At 41.4% G+C, this 16,934-nt stretch overlaps 1 protein-coding gene across 4 annotated transcripts in view; it reads right to left on the bottom strand.

The window, feature by feature from the left end:
- The window catches only part of LOC111874882 (protein O-mannosyl-transferase TMTC1), a 339,223-nt gene that overhangs the window by 80,305 nt on the left and 241,984 nt on the right, over positions 1-16,934 (bottom strand). For all 4 annotated transcript variants that reach the window (XM_033755644.1, XM_023870740.2, XM_033755642.1 and 1 more), the window contains one exon: positions 436-625. In XM_033755644.1, the coding sequence (XP_033611535.1) occupies positions 436-625 (190 nt within the window). The remainder of the gene's footprint in view (positions 1-435; positions 626-16,934) is intronic.

Here is a 16,934-nt window from a genome sequence, read left to right as displayed (position 1 = left end):
AATAATAATAATAATAATAACAACAATACTAATAAGTTGACTGAAAACACTTATATCATTTTTATTCCATTATTTGTGACTTGAGACTAGGCACAGACCCAGTTAACTTCAGATATATAAGGATTAGATTTAAGCATCTGATACAGTCAAATTGGCAAAACTAGACTTGAGCTCCTGTAACAGATTACGAAAAAAATATATACCTTTGTCCAATATTTTATTCATCCCTGTCACTCCTCATAGTAATTTCTTCCTTCACTAAAATAACTGTTAATAGACGGAAAAACGATTCACTTTGATCGCTCATGAATAGACATACATCGCTTGTTACACTCAAGGAGAACAGTTCTAGTCGCATAGCAACCAGGGAGAAACAAAGGAACGCATGAGACTCAATGAAAGGGATTTATACAATAGAAGATGTATTAAACTTACCTCGAAGTCTGCGATGCCCCTGTAGGCTACAAGGAAACAGCAACCGAAGAACAGACAAGTAGCGATGTTCCGTGAGTCTGAGAGAGAGGTGAGGAGGGGCACGGAGCCCATTTGCCAGTCGTGGCTGAGTGTAGCGGGACACAGCAGCAGCCAACAGTTGAAGGCTGCCAGGTAGCAGAATGTGAGGAACCTGCAGAAGAATATAATCATACCGAGATTATGAACCGCTGTGTGGGAACACAGCCGATGACAGTGAATGCGCGGTCTGAGCCGGGCTCGGATTAATTTCACCACACATGTATGAGCGTGGCGACCCACACACGAACGAGTTTGGCTCATTGGAACCCGAGCCGAGTCAGACTCGTACGTGTATGGCCCCCTAAGGCATGAACAGTCTCCGCTCGCTCGAACACTGTGATTGTGGGTTCAATCCCACTCGAGAAATGGATGTATGTGTGCCTTTATTCTGTTTGTGTTGTTCTGTGTGTAGGTAGCGGCCTTGCGACGGGCTGATCCCCCGTCCAAGGAGTCCTATCAACTATGTATAGAATTAAAAAATTAAAGAAAAAACATGTCAAGGTCGAAAAGGGCTGTAGAGCCATAGAGAGAGAGAGGGAGTGCGTGCTTCCGTGCGTGTGTGTGTGTGGGGGGGGGACACAGACAGACATCAGTATAATACAGTCAGGTGGCAGAATGCTAGGAGCATGCAGAAGAAACTCAACCATCCTGAGAAAATTAAAAACTGTACGGGAACAAACCCAGATTACGTCACATAACGTTGGCTAGAAGAATGATAGGAGCCTGCAAGAGACAAGTCAGACTGAGATGAAGAAAGGCTTTGTACAGAGTCGTCCAAAAGTCAGTTAACATAAAATATTCTCTCGCAATAACAATGATGCTCATATTTAATCCTGCAAGGAAATTTGCATAAAGGTATCAGAGCGTTACAAGTTGTACATTTAACATGTAAGATCTAATTAATTTTTTTTTCTGAATTCGGTAATAAAATATTTATATCGCATTTTAGAACACACTTCACTAATACGTTGATTTACTTTCGGGGCAACCTTGTAGAATCCTTTTAAGAAATGTTATGAAATGTAAATTTTGAATCTTTCACGGCAGTAATATAAGCATGACGTTCACCGCGGGTGTAATGTAGTTTATCTCGGATATGGATGTAGAAGTTTCCTCCGAAAAGCTGTTGAAAATCTACACATGTAGGAAAGTTTCTCCGAGCTTCAGTGAATGTTACAAACACGAGAGTGGTTGTCCAGCCAACCAGTCAGCCGTGTTAAGAGGAGGAAGGGAAAGACGGCCGAGCGATAGGGCAGACGGAAAGAACCCAATTCTGCCCTGTACTGCCCCACACTCTTCCCACTTTTGCCTTCCTTACCCTCTTCCTCTGACACACTTCGTGCTCGGAAATATTTTCTTCCGAGTGTACCAACCTATACGACATGACATCCCACAAGATTCACACATTTAACGAAATGTTACATCGTATGGGAATGTTAAAATGGTAGAGGAAATATGCTAAGTATGTTGATAGAACTAGAGACAGATAAGAATACACGGAGGTAGAAGGAGAGAGATATTTAGTGAAAATGGCTTCTCAGAAACACTCAGACACGATATCCTACATTCTCCTCTTGTAACGCCCTTCAGTGAGCTCTCTTATGAGGCAATTCTATCACATTCACCAAGTCTGACAACTTATGAGAGAATGCCTTAAGAATCCAGTCTCCATTTGCGGTGAGGGATCATCGAACAAATTAACTCAAAAGGTAACCCTTCTTGCTTGTATCTGAGAGGAGCTCAATTCGAATCTCGGCAATGACATCGAATACTGTCACCGTTTTCGTGGTTTTCTTCGGTCCTTCCAGGCAATTACCGTGATAGTATCTCAGTTTTCACAAAAATTTCCTTCCATAATTTTTCCAAATCATTATTCACAAATCAATTTACCATCAGATCATATGTATTTCGAGCTGCTGCCAGTGTCATTGTTAAGCTACAAGGAAATGGCAATAACAGTGAGGAACTGTCGCGGAATTCCAAGACGGATTATTGCTTCATATTGTCTGCCTCCAAATGTTCCTCCATCCATCCACCCCTCCATCCCTCCATCCTTCCACCCAACCCACCTACCTATCCATCTTTCCACCCACCCATCTATCTATCTATCTATCTATCTATGGCTGGCTGTACAACCCCTGTGGACCTTGGCAGCTTTTTCAGTTTCTGAATCTATAAACAGCCAGTAGGACTCCGACGGGGGATCAGCCCATCTCAAGACCACTAAATACATATAACACAAACACAGAACAAACGTATATAGACATTCATGCCTCGAGTGGGATTCGAACCCACGATCCCAATGTTCGTGAGGGCAAAGATGATTCATGCCTCAGACCGCTCGGCCAAAGTGATCTGCCAAATATTCATCATGCACTAAAATTATAGATCAAAATAAAACGGATTTAAAATAGGTCACTTAAAATCTTCAACGAAATTAAAAATTGCCAAGAAAAATGGTCTTTTTTTCTTTTACAACGACGGGCCTCGAAATTAAGTTGAAACTACAAAGGAATTCTGATATGTTGGGTTTTTGGACTTTATCCATCGTCCTGGTTTTTAAGATAACAAATAAAAACACGACGTTTCGGAAACTGGATCTGTTTCCGTCCTCAGGTGAAGGAGAACACCTATTCAGTTGGGTCCGTTAGAAAGAGCTGAGGACAGAAACAGGTCCAGTTTCCGAAACGTCGTGTTTTTATTTGTTATCTTAAAAACCAGGACGATGGATAAAGTCCAAAAACCCAACATATCAGAGTGTTATACACCATCGTCAGAATCCTATAGTAACTACTTACAAAGAAATTGACCAGCTCTCAATTACGTAATATGAAATCAAGGAGTAAGATCCTTTGGGTTGTAATACCTTGTAGTTCTAAGGACATTCTATTAAACTGCACGGCGATTTAACATAGGATAATCACCATTGTGTGAGAACCTCATATCACAAATATGAAATCGTTGGAAAATACAGTAAACTTAGCATTGTAATCGCGTATCTGTCTTCATTACAGAAGTGTGAACACGCGCGGGTGACGTTAGCTGTAACTACATTTGATTTATATAAAATCGATCATTTTGCCCGATATGCGGATACCAAACGCAGAATTTAACAAATACATTCTACATATTCATATGCATATTTTTTGCAACATGTTTCGTATTCACATAAATTAGTGTCTTTATTCTTTGCAGTCATTCAACTGTTCTGAACCCCATCAGAATTTAAAAGTCTATAATTAAAATATTCATATATGCAATTCTTTATATTCTATCACATGTTACTCAAACATCATTCTGTTTGGAAGCAGTCACCCTCTCATATGAAGTATGATTCATATTGGTGTCGGCATTTTCGCAACATTTGAAAGTTTTTAGAAATAAAACATGGTTAACTTTGATTTATGTCTACATAGGAAAGCCCGAAGCCACCACGGATGCCCTCGTTCTAGGCCCAATATGTAAAAGTAGTTATTAGTAGTAGTAGTTACGGAATATACTTCCAGAAATTAACGGAAAAGGTACCTAATATAATGCACTCCCCAAATTTGTGTATAAGAATAGATTAATGGAGGAGTTTCCGGCGGAAACTGTGGTTAGAGATGGGAATTTTTTATTTCGAAGATACCACAACACTCGTATGTTGCTTTTGAAGCCATTCACTATAATGTATGGATGCATAAGAATGCAAAAATTGTAGCTCGTAGACCCGTTGCTAAGTTTTGGCCCTGTAAATAGCGACCGTTGCTAGGTACATGGCCGCAACATACACGCACGCAACGATAGAAGAGCTGTGTTTTCTGTGTAGTCCGTGTCGGGGCTACGTAAAGAGTGCAATGGAATTGGAGCGAGTTCAGTTGGGTGAAGTGAAGTGAAGTGAAGTGAAGTGAAGTGAAGATCAGCTGGGTGAAGTGAAGTAGTGGTTGGCGAGTTAGTGAGTTCAGTTGAGTGAAGCGAAGTGAAATAGTTGACGAGTTGGTGCAGTTCAGCTGAATGAAGCGAAGTAGTTGGTTGGTGAGTGAGCGTATGAGTTAGAGAACTGCTGAGGTTCAGCCATTGACAACCGTTGCTGTTAAAGCTGGTAATTAAGGCACGAGGACAGTTCGGGAACCCAGAGTAAGGTGAACGTCCGCCTTTAAAGCCGTTACCAGGCAACAATTGGTGAAGACAGCAGAATGAAAAGACTTAGCGTGTGCTGTAGTGAATCGTAGAGTGTGTGAATTAGCGAGAGTGCTATTGTTACTTGTAATTGTGTTCTCTAAGTGGTCAGTAAACCCAATTACCAGCCCAAACCCCGTCTATAGTCACTCATACATGTGACAATATATGTGAGAAGAAGATGGTATATATGACGGTAGCATAGAAATAACGGCTATTAGTCAAGCGTATACAATTCCCATCACTATTTTAAGCACAGGGACAATTTTTCCCCTTTTAAACTTAGAATGAAAAATTTTAAGTTGTGTTTTGACTGTAATGCAATTTCTGATTTTTATATATGGAGGACAAGTGTCGGGGTACGGAAAAATGATTGCAATCACATGTATTTGATATGAAACATCAATATGTGACATTTGCCACCACTTAAGTTCCCTTGTAGACATTAAATGTCAATATTATGATATAAACACGCCACTTTATGAGCGGTCACTGTATCAGCCGTGGCAATAAGATTATAAATGAGCTACTGTTTCGGAAAACTTTCCGATATTTTTCTGGTCATCAAAATAATACGTCGTTAAAATTCTCGCAGCCCTGTGGAACATCAATTTTCACCAGAGAACGAAAAACTCTGGTTAAGTGCAGACAACCATTGGAGTTTTATGATCAAACGTGGAAAGAATATTGTAAGAGAAGAAAAGAATGGGAAAATTATATAAAAGTAGTTCTATACAAAAGCTTTGGATTATTATGAAATATTTCATTCGAAGAGTAGACAAGAAATGGAGAAAGAAGGAGAAAAGATTGGCGTAAAAAGTACAATAAACGTGACACGCCTCCTATTGTTATATTACAGAGCCATAAATTCTTGGCCGAATTGGGACGTGGAAAACGTAGTGGGATTATAAGGTAGGAAATAGTGACAACCTCGTTTCCGAGGTAGAAATGTCTGCTGCGACTGCCCCCTATTTGTTCCTTACAACCAGATTATGTTCTTACCATTCCTGTTTCTGTGGTCGGCCCTACACAGGGTTCCCACGCATCCGCCTTATACTCCATCTGTTATGACGCGCCATCGTCAGCCAGAGACGTATAACTTTACGTCAAAACAAAGTAGTTTCTATGCAGGTACGAAACATACACAGAACTTGTCTGCGTAGGACACGGAAGTAGTTGTTGCCCTTGGAGTAGTTGCACTCAGAGACCGGTGCCTTACAAGGAAAACATATCTTTCAGAGAATATGTAAGTTTAAATATGTGTTATGTGAACAGAATACGTACTCATGAATGTATTAAGAAAGAACTGTTACATATCTGTGATGTATTTTATTCAGAAAGAGAGAAATTCGTATTTGAGAGACCTGTGGTGATATGGCACAGAACGGTGAGACTAATTTTTAAATTGCTATAGAAATATGTGATGTATTAATTTAGACAATTTCAAGTGTTTATGTCTTTACTGTCACAATTACAAATGTATATGAAATATCAGCATACTCGTATTCTCAAGTGTAGGTTGGTAAGCGTGACGAAAATAACGGGTTCCAGTTCGGATGATTGGATTTATTAGCACTTCGGTTACACTCTCTCTCTCTTAATTACAATTAACATTGCACTATTGCTGATTTACACAATTTACACTTCACCGTTACACAAATACTAGGATCCTCGGTTTTCAATAGTCGTCTCCTTGGAAAATATCTCAAGACAGAAACTAGCGCTTCAAATCACTATTAAGTCTTTATATCTTCAATAACGCTGTACTCCCCTGTCCTAATTTGCACTCAGTCTTCACAATTCACTAAGGAAACGCTCCATTCTCGTCCTTGTACTCCCAACAGCTGAAACCTACTGGACTCTCTTTCGCTGCAAGCAGACTCCGTGCCGCGGCACGGACAACGCAGGAAACACAGTTCTATTGTTGCGTAGTGCAGACCACATAGAAAACAAGTCACTTGATAGGTATTTCGCCAGTCTATTGGCGCGCTGACTGTTGCCTAGCAATGAGCTGTGGGAACTGCCCACATTCAAGCAAGTGTGACAAGGCAAGCGTCATTGCTTGAATGTGGGCACAGTTCCCACAGCTCATTGCTAGGCAACAGTCAGCGCGCCAATAGACTGGCGAAATACCTATCAAGTGACTTGTTTTCTATGTGGTCTGCACTACGCAACAATAGAACTGTGTTTCCTGCGTTGTCCGTGCCGCGGCACGGAGTCTGCTTGCAGCGAAAGAGAGTCCAGTAGGTTTCAGCTGTTGGGAGTACAAGGACGAGAATGGAGCGTTTCCTTAGTGAATTGTGAAGACTGAGTGCAAATTAGGTCAGGGGAGTACAGCGTTATTGAAGATATAAAGACTTAATAGTGATTTGAAGCGCTAGTTTCTGTCTTGAGATATTTTCCAAGGAGACGACTATTGAAAACCGAGGATCCTAGTATTTGTGTAACGGTGAAGTGTAAATTGTGTAAATCAGCAATAGTGCAATGTTAATTGTAATTAAGAGAGAGAGAGTGTAACCGAAGTGCTAATAAATCCAATCATCCGAACTGGAACCCGTTATTTTCGTCACGCTTACCAACCTACACTTGAGAATACGAGTATGCTGATANGCCCTCGTGATCTCACACACATCCAGGATTTCAGGTATTATCCTCCAACACTTCTTGGAAGCACAGATAATATTAATAAAACTGAAGTTGGTGCCCAGAAGTTTCAGATGAAGGAACTGATGACATCTGTGATTGAGGCTGAAGCGGAGATCGCCACTCCGATCCATGTGATATGTGTGTCTGCATACGAACGCCACAAGAAAATGAAGGCATTGAGGCAGGCGCAGGAAGCAGCATTTTCCTTCGGTGATGATGAGTCCGACAGTACATGGGGCAGGAGAAGACGACGGTGAGCGAATACAGAGGATAAAGGACCACTTTATGGACTGTCCTATAGGATTTATTGCAGCTGCACAGTATACACAGATGGATAACAACAATAGTGAACTGCTTGAACACTGAACTAGAATCGTAGAACGGTAGAACTAGACTGTCACTGTAACTCAGTGTATCTTCTTATGTAGCCCGGAGTCGGACATATAGAAAACGGTTACGTAATAGGTACTGCTGTTGCCAGATACCGTGTTTACAAGTTCCCTAGCAACCGCTGTTTACTCGCTTTTGCCTAGCAACCGTTGTTTACTCGTTGTTGCTAAGCAATGACGCTTGCGTTGTCACACTTGCTTGAATGTGGGCAGTTCCCACAGAGCTATAAACATTGTCCCATTGTTGCGTCCGCGTATCGCGGGGTATTTCGAGCCGTTGCCTGGAAATGCGTTGATATGTCGCAATATGATTGGAGATGATTTACGTCAGCGGTAGTAACCAACTGTCATCCACAGAAACCATACAGTATCACGGCATACAGAATATGACCTCAAAAACAACATATCCTCTCCTTTCACAATAATAAACTATAAAATCAGTACAGAGCAACAATTACATAAAAGTATCTAACTTATGATGGCCTTATAAGGTCGAAACTTGTTGTAGAAGTGATATTTACTTGTATAAAAGAGTGACACAGGCTAGCACAGCAACAGTGTAGGAACGCGACAAGAAGTTGCGCCTTCAAGACTGTCCATGCAATTCGAATTCTGAACCAATGCAACAGGATGCTGAAACATAACAGTAGATATAATGCAGAATTACATTCAGACAAAATGTTACTGAAGAGTTCCTTTTTATCTTTTTGGATATAACGTTGTGTAATCCGTTGAGCGTCAACTGACGTTTCAGAGAAACATATATCTGTTTATCTTTTATTCTCCGTTAGAAGTGCACGCTTCTCGGGAAACTTTCAAAAGCCCTTCTCTGTACTTCCGCCAACGACGGAAATTCCCGTGTCATCTTGACATGTGAGCCTTCTACCACACTCCTAACCATATATATGTATGTATATATTACTATTTTAACATGAGCTACACATGCGTTCATACATACGGATGACAAGGCAGACTGGTTCAAACGGCACACGCTTACCTCTTGTCTCCGGGAGGTGCATGGTTCAAATCTCGGCAGAGGCACCAACAACTGTCTCCCCAGTAATTCCATACAAATACAGTGACAGAACATTATATTCAGCCACGATCACTTTCTTCCTGATTTATAATTGTTAATTAATTTATCACTTGACACTATATATTTTGAGGTAATAAACTTATCCCTGTTCTTAATTTAAGCACCAGGCCATGAAGACGTATGGATGAATGGATGTATAGATTCACGTATTCTTAATCTCGGTACTAGTTGGTGAGTGGCCAGCTTCACAGCCCGGCAGCTTTACCCCAGGGTAAAAATCCCCCCTTCGTATTCTGAGTTATTATCAACATTGTACAAATTATGAATAAATAGTGATAGGAAATTTATTTATTGTTTATATACGTGATTGAGGCACTATGCTACTAGCCGGAAGGTCGCGGGTTCAAGTCCCGATGAGCTCATTGGACTTTTTTCAGTTTACCTAATCTTTCAAGCCGCACTATGGCCCTGGATTCGACTCAGCCTTTATCAGAAATTATTACCAGGAATTAGTTAAATAATTTTCCTGGGGAGTAAAGTGCGGCAGGCGCGTAAGGCTGACAACCGTACCGCCATCTTTGAGCCGATTGTCTAGATAATGTGGAACCCTTAACGTCTCACAACCCTATAGGCCTTCACGGCCTCTTACATGGATAGCTTTACTTTTCTTTTTTACTCAAGGACTTCCTAGCATTTTATGGAATCGTCGTTTGTCGGCGAAGTTAGTGCCAACTTTTGCGGACAGAGCGTGTCGCGTGGTCTGCGCAACGGATTTCCACGGCCATTAATCACGGTTTTCTAGACCGGACATTTTAATATTTTTATTCTTCCAAATACATCTAGGTATTCTCAGTGGTCTATTTCCTTTTTGCTTTCCCACCAATATCTTATATATATATTCTTCTTCTTCTTCCGCATGCGTACTACATACCGTACCCATCTCATCCTCCTCGACTTCATCATTTATAGTTGTTTTAAGTGTTATGTTTTGTATACACGTTTAACTTAAGTTTTATTGTATAATGTTGCGTTACACGCAATTCTTTTTTTGCGCCACACAACTCATATTTTTTTCACTCTAGGGTCTTTACAAAATGGGCGACATATTTCAACACGCAACTGCCATAATCTGGCCCTCAGTTATCTGAACACATACTCGTGCGTAAACTTTATTTTAAGAGTTGTAGGCTACATAATAACGTACATCTGTTAATATAAATTCCACGCATCTCTTCAGGTAATTTGTGAGCCCTAACGACGGCGAGCATTTAGTGAAACATCTCACCCATTTTGTAAAGACTGAGGAAATAAAAAAGAGTTACATCGTATGACGAAAAATTTACGTATCTCTTCAGTGTCATATTCTTGTGTATAATATATGAAACCTAAATTTTCATTCACACAAAAATACATTTTATAAACAGTCGCACATACGTGTACGCAAATATTCATGGATATGTTATTTTATATCGTTCGTGTTACCAATCGCCGCGAAAACCAGGCGTACCAACTGTTACTGTCGCAGTCATGCTGTTTCCGCTGTGAAGTGGACAAGCAGCATTAAGCTGAAACACAATTACTGTAAAAATGCGACATTGCCGTGGTTACATCCATGTGGGGTTGCATAGGGACGATACAGGTTGCAACGAGAGGCTCTAATAACGAGGGTGGAAACAAGCACAGGAAAGGGAGGTAACCCGACAGTTCTGACGTAACCCATAAATTCGTGGCACGTTGTACAGTTAGTCAGAACCACTAGGAAAGCTGAGGTAAGGCTCTCGACGGCTTCAATTTAACAGTGACACAAGTCTACGATATAGATTGCTGCAGAATAACATTGTAGTTGCTTGGTTATGGTTCTCTAAACAATGCCAGCTGTTAGGCAACATATTCAAATCATAATCCAATGGACTGGCTTCGAAGTGGTGTTTTCTGCGCGGTACGTGCCTAGGTGTTAAAAGCAGGACAATTACTGGAGTGAGTAGAGAAAACCCGTGTGGAGGGGTGGTCGATTACCTCCACCGTGACCTTGCGAGTCGTAGGAGGCGACGAAAAGGGAAACCTCAAATCTGAGAGAGTAAAATATGGTCACGAGTCCCAAGGGACTTGGACCCGAAAAAGGCTGCACTGGCAAGGGACAGCAGCATATACAAGAGGAAGACCCGTCCTCTCGTCAGAGAGGGTTCCCCACAAAAGCAATACTGTAATTGTCAAACAGAAATAAATATCTGGTCATATCTCCCCTTACTTACTGACTGAGTGACTGAGTGACTGACTGACTGACCGACCGGACGTCAGTCGCAATATAACTTTGACTTGAGCGATTTAGTTAAGTTGAGTGCAGTGGAGTGAAGTGAATTGGCAAGCAGCCAGTTATTCCAAGACTATTCCTGGTGCTCATATCTGTTAGAGGCTGGGTCGACGCCGCCACAGTGCTGCTGGATGGATTATGTCAATTGGAAAAAATCCATTGACCTCATCGGGACTTGAACCAGCGACCTTCAGGCTTGTAGCATAGTGCCTCAACCAAATTCGCTGCCGCGTTAGTACTTTTCTTTAATAAATGCGATGCTCCCATTTCGGCTGCTTTCGTAAAGAATGTATTGAATTTTTTCCTGATATTGCTTTCAGATATTCTTTTAGCCCTTAGTTAAAATTCTTGTCGCTCACAGTAATTAATTACCTTATGACAAAGCATTTCATATTCGACATTCTCTGAATTCACATACTAAATTTTTATATTTTAGTCTGTTTTCAGCTTCCTTCTGTACTGCATTCCTGCTCGAGAGTATAGCTACAGTTTCAGTATGGGAAAGCAATTTTCCTTGTTCTTAATTATTATGTAAATATAGATCGTTCTATATAATTTCAATCTCACCAGTACCAACACACAACAGAATAAAAGACGATAAACGAATGGGTTAATTTAGATTAAAATATTTTAGATTTCTGGGCTGTCATTCAATATTTCAAATTCGGTTAAAAGACGGGCCCAAACTGAGGACTAAGGCTGGGGCCACACGAGCGCACAAAATGTGTCCGTTGTAACGAACGTCGTAACGTCCATTATAGAAATAAACAAGAGAGGCGAATGTTAAGCTTTCTTCTGGCTCCATTGCAGACAAAAAAACTACGCACCGCATTCTGCAACTGTGGTGTCCTCAGCAAAGCCCGTCATAAAGTACGTTCGTTGCAACGGACGTACTTCGTGCGTTCGTGTGGCCCCAGACTAAGAAGCCACGCACATCCATTCACAAATTGTCTCAAAAGATACCAAAAATAACTGCATTATTAGTTATGGTTCCTCCCTCTGTAGAAATATAAAATCTGATACTAAAATTAGGATTATGTCTCTGAACGGGAGCGCCGTGCTGGTGCGGCAACTTCTCCATCAGAAGAATACGGCAGATAATCTAGAGCGCAGGCGTTAAGACTCTCAATCCGACTTCAGCTACTACTGCTAATGCCAGTCTCCGCAGAGAAAACATGCACGATAAATTTCATTTAATTTGTCAATTTTTAATTTTATTTTCATGGTATTATTCGAGAACGAACCGATTATATTTCTGGCAATACAGCAATACAAATTTTCTAGCACGTTTAATGCAGAAAACGACTTAATAAACGGTGACAGCTCTTGCTTCTTCTGTCATCGATCTAATTTTTGTACTTGAGTGCATTGAGATGTGTTAAGAAAATCAATAAAATTTCCATATTACTATTAGCAGATGCAGGTAAAAGAAAAGATGAATTCTCTCTGCTTTTTAAGTAAGCCATGCAATGAAGACCTATAGGGGAGTGGAGGTATAGCTCCAATGCTCTTGATCTCAGCATCAGTGGTCAACTTTACGCCCCGACCTCTTTAATCCGGGAGACATTTTATACAAGGTTGGTCGGGCCCCAGAGCCCGTTTCGACGCTGTTGAAGAGACACATCGCGTACACTTGCCAAGAGGCGAACCAATTTTCCTCGCCTATCCAGTCAGTAGCTCGTCGCTACACTAAAACTGAGCTATCCCAGGTATACAAGGCAGTAATTGAAATTTACTGCGACATGTGCCCTTTCTGCACTGTGTCCAAGCAGATCCGGACGGCGAAGCGGCAGGTGTTGCTGAAATGAAGACGCACGGGAGGATGCGAGAGAGGGTGGTGATGGCCAGACAGAGACACGGGGAGGGGGAGGGGGTGGTAACGGAAACACGTCATTGCAACAGCTCAGGTATACAGAATCTACCTTTCATTTTGAAAACTAAGGACATGAAAACTGATATTTTACTGCACGCCCAAACTCCAAATATAATTTCGTTTCACTTATTATCCCTCAGGGCTATCCAAATTCATAATCATGAAAAGTAATATGCTTTAACTGTCTCACGGACGTCGTGTACGCTGCCGTTTTCACTGTAGATCTGACTACAAGAAGACCAGGGGGGAAACGTGTAATTAAGACGCCAATTTGGAGTACATGTAAGGACGCGCCATAGCTCAAGCGGTTAGTCGCTGGCTTCCCACCACGGCGGCCCGGGTTCGATCCCGGGTCTGGTGAAGTGGGATTCGTGGTGGACAAAGTGGCGCTGGGGTGGGTTTTCTCCGAGTACTTCGATTTCCCTTGCCAATCTTCATTCCTCCAAATTCTCCATCATCATAATAATCTGGGGCAGGCTACAATAGGCCAATCAGTGGCCGCCGTGCCGAGTTGACCCAATTAGAGTACATGTGTATATTCCAAATAAGATATATATACAATTATATATATAACTATGCTACAAGCCGGGAGGTCGCGGGTTCGATTCCCTACGTCATTCGATTTCTCAATTGACCTAATCCTTCCAGCCGCATTATAGCCCTGAGGTCGACTCACATTGTAACAGAAATGAGTACCAGGAATCTTCCTGGGGGTAAAGGGTGGCAGGCGCGTAAGGCTGACAACCTCATCGCCATCTATGAGATGACTGTCTAGAAAATTTGGGTGCCACGACGCCTCACAACCCTATGGGCCTCCACGGCCTGTTACAGGGATTGCTTTATCTTTTTATATAACTAAAAAACACTCTTATGGCAATCAAGACTACAGTCGTAATCTTTAAACCCTAGTCTTTTAGGACCAATCTTAATATTATCCTGACACATACGATTAAGCCACCGAAATATAATATTCCTCTCTATTGTGACATGCTGCCTGAAAGCCGGACTATAGGATATCCATTGCTGCGCAACGGACAATGAGAACGCATGCTGCTTAGGAAACTGCCTACCCAACAGAGGCAGAATTGTTGAATTTCCGAGGCAACGGATATTCCAGCTAACAGGGAAACTGAACCTTCGACGAGATGTTCTCTATTCAGTCCGAGTGCAGGATATAACAGTTCGTATCCTCCGCCGTGACCCTGCGAGTCGTAGGAGGCAACGAAACGGGGAGTCTCAAATCTGAGACAGTAAAATATGGTCACGAATCCCAAGGGACTCGGACCTGAGAAAGACTGCGTTGGCAAGGGCCAGCAGCATATACACAAAAGACAGACCCGTCTTCTCGTCAGAGAGGGCGCCCACAAATACAAGACCCTAACTGTCAAACAGTAATAAATATCGGATCAAGAGCCCCAGGTGGGGCTCGACACCACGACTTACTGACTGACCGACAGCCGCTATGTGACTTTGACTTTGACTATGTATGGGGTTAGCTTAGCAGCGACGCCCTAAACTCTCATTCTGGAGATGCACGTTTTGAATTTCGGACAGTGAACTGGTTATCCTACCTGAAGTTCTTCGCAATTTTCCTCAGTCTCTCTATAAATATGCCGGTGTAATACCTCGATTATTCCACGGCCGCGTTCTTCAAAGTCTTTTCCACTTCATCTTTCACTGATCATCCTGCAAATCGTCGCTTTATATCCAGCTACTGACAGCTTCGTTAATTAGCCCCGAAGAAAAATCACCAATTCAAACATGGACAATAATTTATTTTACTTCCGTTTTTCATAATAAAGTACAGATGTGAATTACGTGTAAAGAAGGGCACATTAAAATAAACGGTATTAATGGTTATCATTAATATTCAAAAGTTCTCATATTTTAAGCCTCGCTCCATTCTTCACTGTCTGGATTTTCCACAGTTTTGGAGAGCTTCAGCTATAAATAATTCAGTGGCCAAAGCACACAAGGGCAGACTAGACTGGCACATTAATTTATGACATAAACCGTACTGAAATGTGAGAAAATTATATCTCTTCACTCTTTCTCATCGGATATGGTGAGAAGTATTGGTGTCTTCTTTTTGTACTTGAAGGCATGAAGTGCAAGGTAAAGTTATCTCTGTATCCCTGTTATCGGCTCACAGATGGCGGTCAGGTTGTCAGACTTACGCGCCGGCCGCCCTTTAATCCCAGGAAGATTCCTGGCACTATTTCCTGTTAGAGGCTGAGTCGGCCCCAGGGCCATAGTACGGTTGGGCGGATTTGGTAAATTGAAGAGATCCACCTCACCAGAACAGAGGACGGACTCGGACCCGCGACCTTCCGGCTTGAAGCATAGTGCCTCAACCAACTACGTTACCGCGTGCCCCTCTGTTCTCTAGTTAATATTTTGAAAATTCTTTAAACTGAACTCAGCTGTAAATAAAGCACATACTGAGGTTTGTGCAGTTAGAAACAATATGGGACAAGAGTAGACGTCCACTGCTAGGCCATTGATATGTTTTCCGTGAGGTCCAACCAGAGGCTATATAACCCTGTCTGATTGTATCTCCAGAACTTCAGGTGGAGTTCAGCTAGAGAAAGTCAGAGAGTAGAGGCAGTCAAGTCAGAATTGAGTGAGTCCTAGGCAGTCACGGAAGAAGGGTTAGGCTAAAGATTTCTTGTGAGTTATTATAGTTTATTGTGATTGAACAAGGAGTGATAAATAAATCCAATTAGCAATCCAAATCCCGTCTTATCAGTCACGTCCATAAATCGTGACAATATTATCAATCACCATAATTTAGTGAATCGTAGTCTGGGATTGACGCCGTTTAGACAAATAGAAGTCATCCGATGTTTCGAAAGAATGTACTGCCTCCATCTTCAGAATCGAAAATTATGTCGCTCAAGTGATGGTGAGAATTTAGCAGCAAGAAAGCTGCTCATCTTGAACTTCCTTATGGCTATGTAACATAACAGACCAAAACACAGCTGTGGAAACCTCAAATAATCATCATTAAATTCTGATCGTATCTTGCGACACCATATAGTCTGCTAGAAAGTAAGCCTTCGGAGAAAATCACTACTTCCTTCTTTAAAACACAATTAACATCAGAACGGGGGCGGGGCAGCATGTTTCTCTGAAACACTGGTACACACCTACCAGAATGAACAGGTAATTATATCACAGAATACCGCAATATGAAGAGCAAAGTAGTTGATTTGTTTTAGGTAAATAAAACAAATCATATTATAGATACATTTCAAATTGTCACACATTAACTGAATATTTTCATTTTTATATCAGTCGAATAAGCTGAAACAATCCTCGAAAGATCAGATTTCATTAAGATAAAAAAATAATCCTATCTATTTTAGTGGTTGGTAGATTATCTGAAGAGTTCAGCACTGATTTCCCTCGTGTTCTCTCTATTAAAGTTAAGACATTACATTTGGGAATTTCTTTCCCTCTAAAAATCGACATGTGAAATGGTTTCTCTTTCCTTCTATCCTCTTAGATCCTGTCATAACGTCTCCAATAACCTAATAGGCTGCGACTTCACTTTCTAACACCAAACCACAGGAAACTCCTGTGCAGAGAACTTCATTACTCGCTTTTCACATCCCAACGGTAAAAAAAAAAAAAAAAGTCTCTCTTCTCCGTATCTCTGATGGCTGATGAAGAGGACCAGCGTAGAACGATTGTAGATACCGATACAATTCGCTATTGGTTCTCTCGACAAATAAAGTGCACGAGGAACAGAAGTTTTCTTCCGGTCATACTGCTTTACGAAATAACACAGCAATGTGAGAAAGCCAGAAGACTGAAGCAGCATGGAGTAAATCCCAATCAGAGGCAGACGTAACTCAAAGACATTCACACCCAAGAAAGAGTTGAAATTTGATCTCACATCAGTCTTTCTCCACATGAAGCAATTTTCTCTCTAAGTTATAAGGTGAAAAAGAAAATATTCTAGCTAAAGACGTTTAAAGCGAAAAGTACACTTTATTCCTGTGC

Source organism: Cryptotermes secundus, unplaced genomic scaffold (genome assembly GCF_002891405.2).
Source record: "Cryptotermes secundus unplaced genomic scaffold, Csec_1.0 scaffold160, whole genome shotgun sequence".
Classification (NCBI taxonomy): domain Eukaryota; kingdom Metazoa; phylum Arthropoda; class Insecta; order Blattodea; family Kalotermitidae; genus Cryptotermes; species Cryptotermes secundus.
This window is presented reverse-complemented; position numbering and strand designations above follow the sequence as displayed.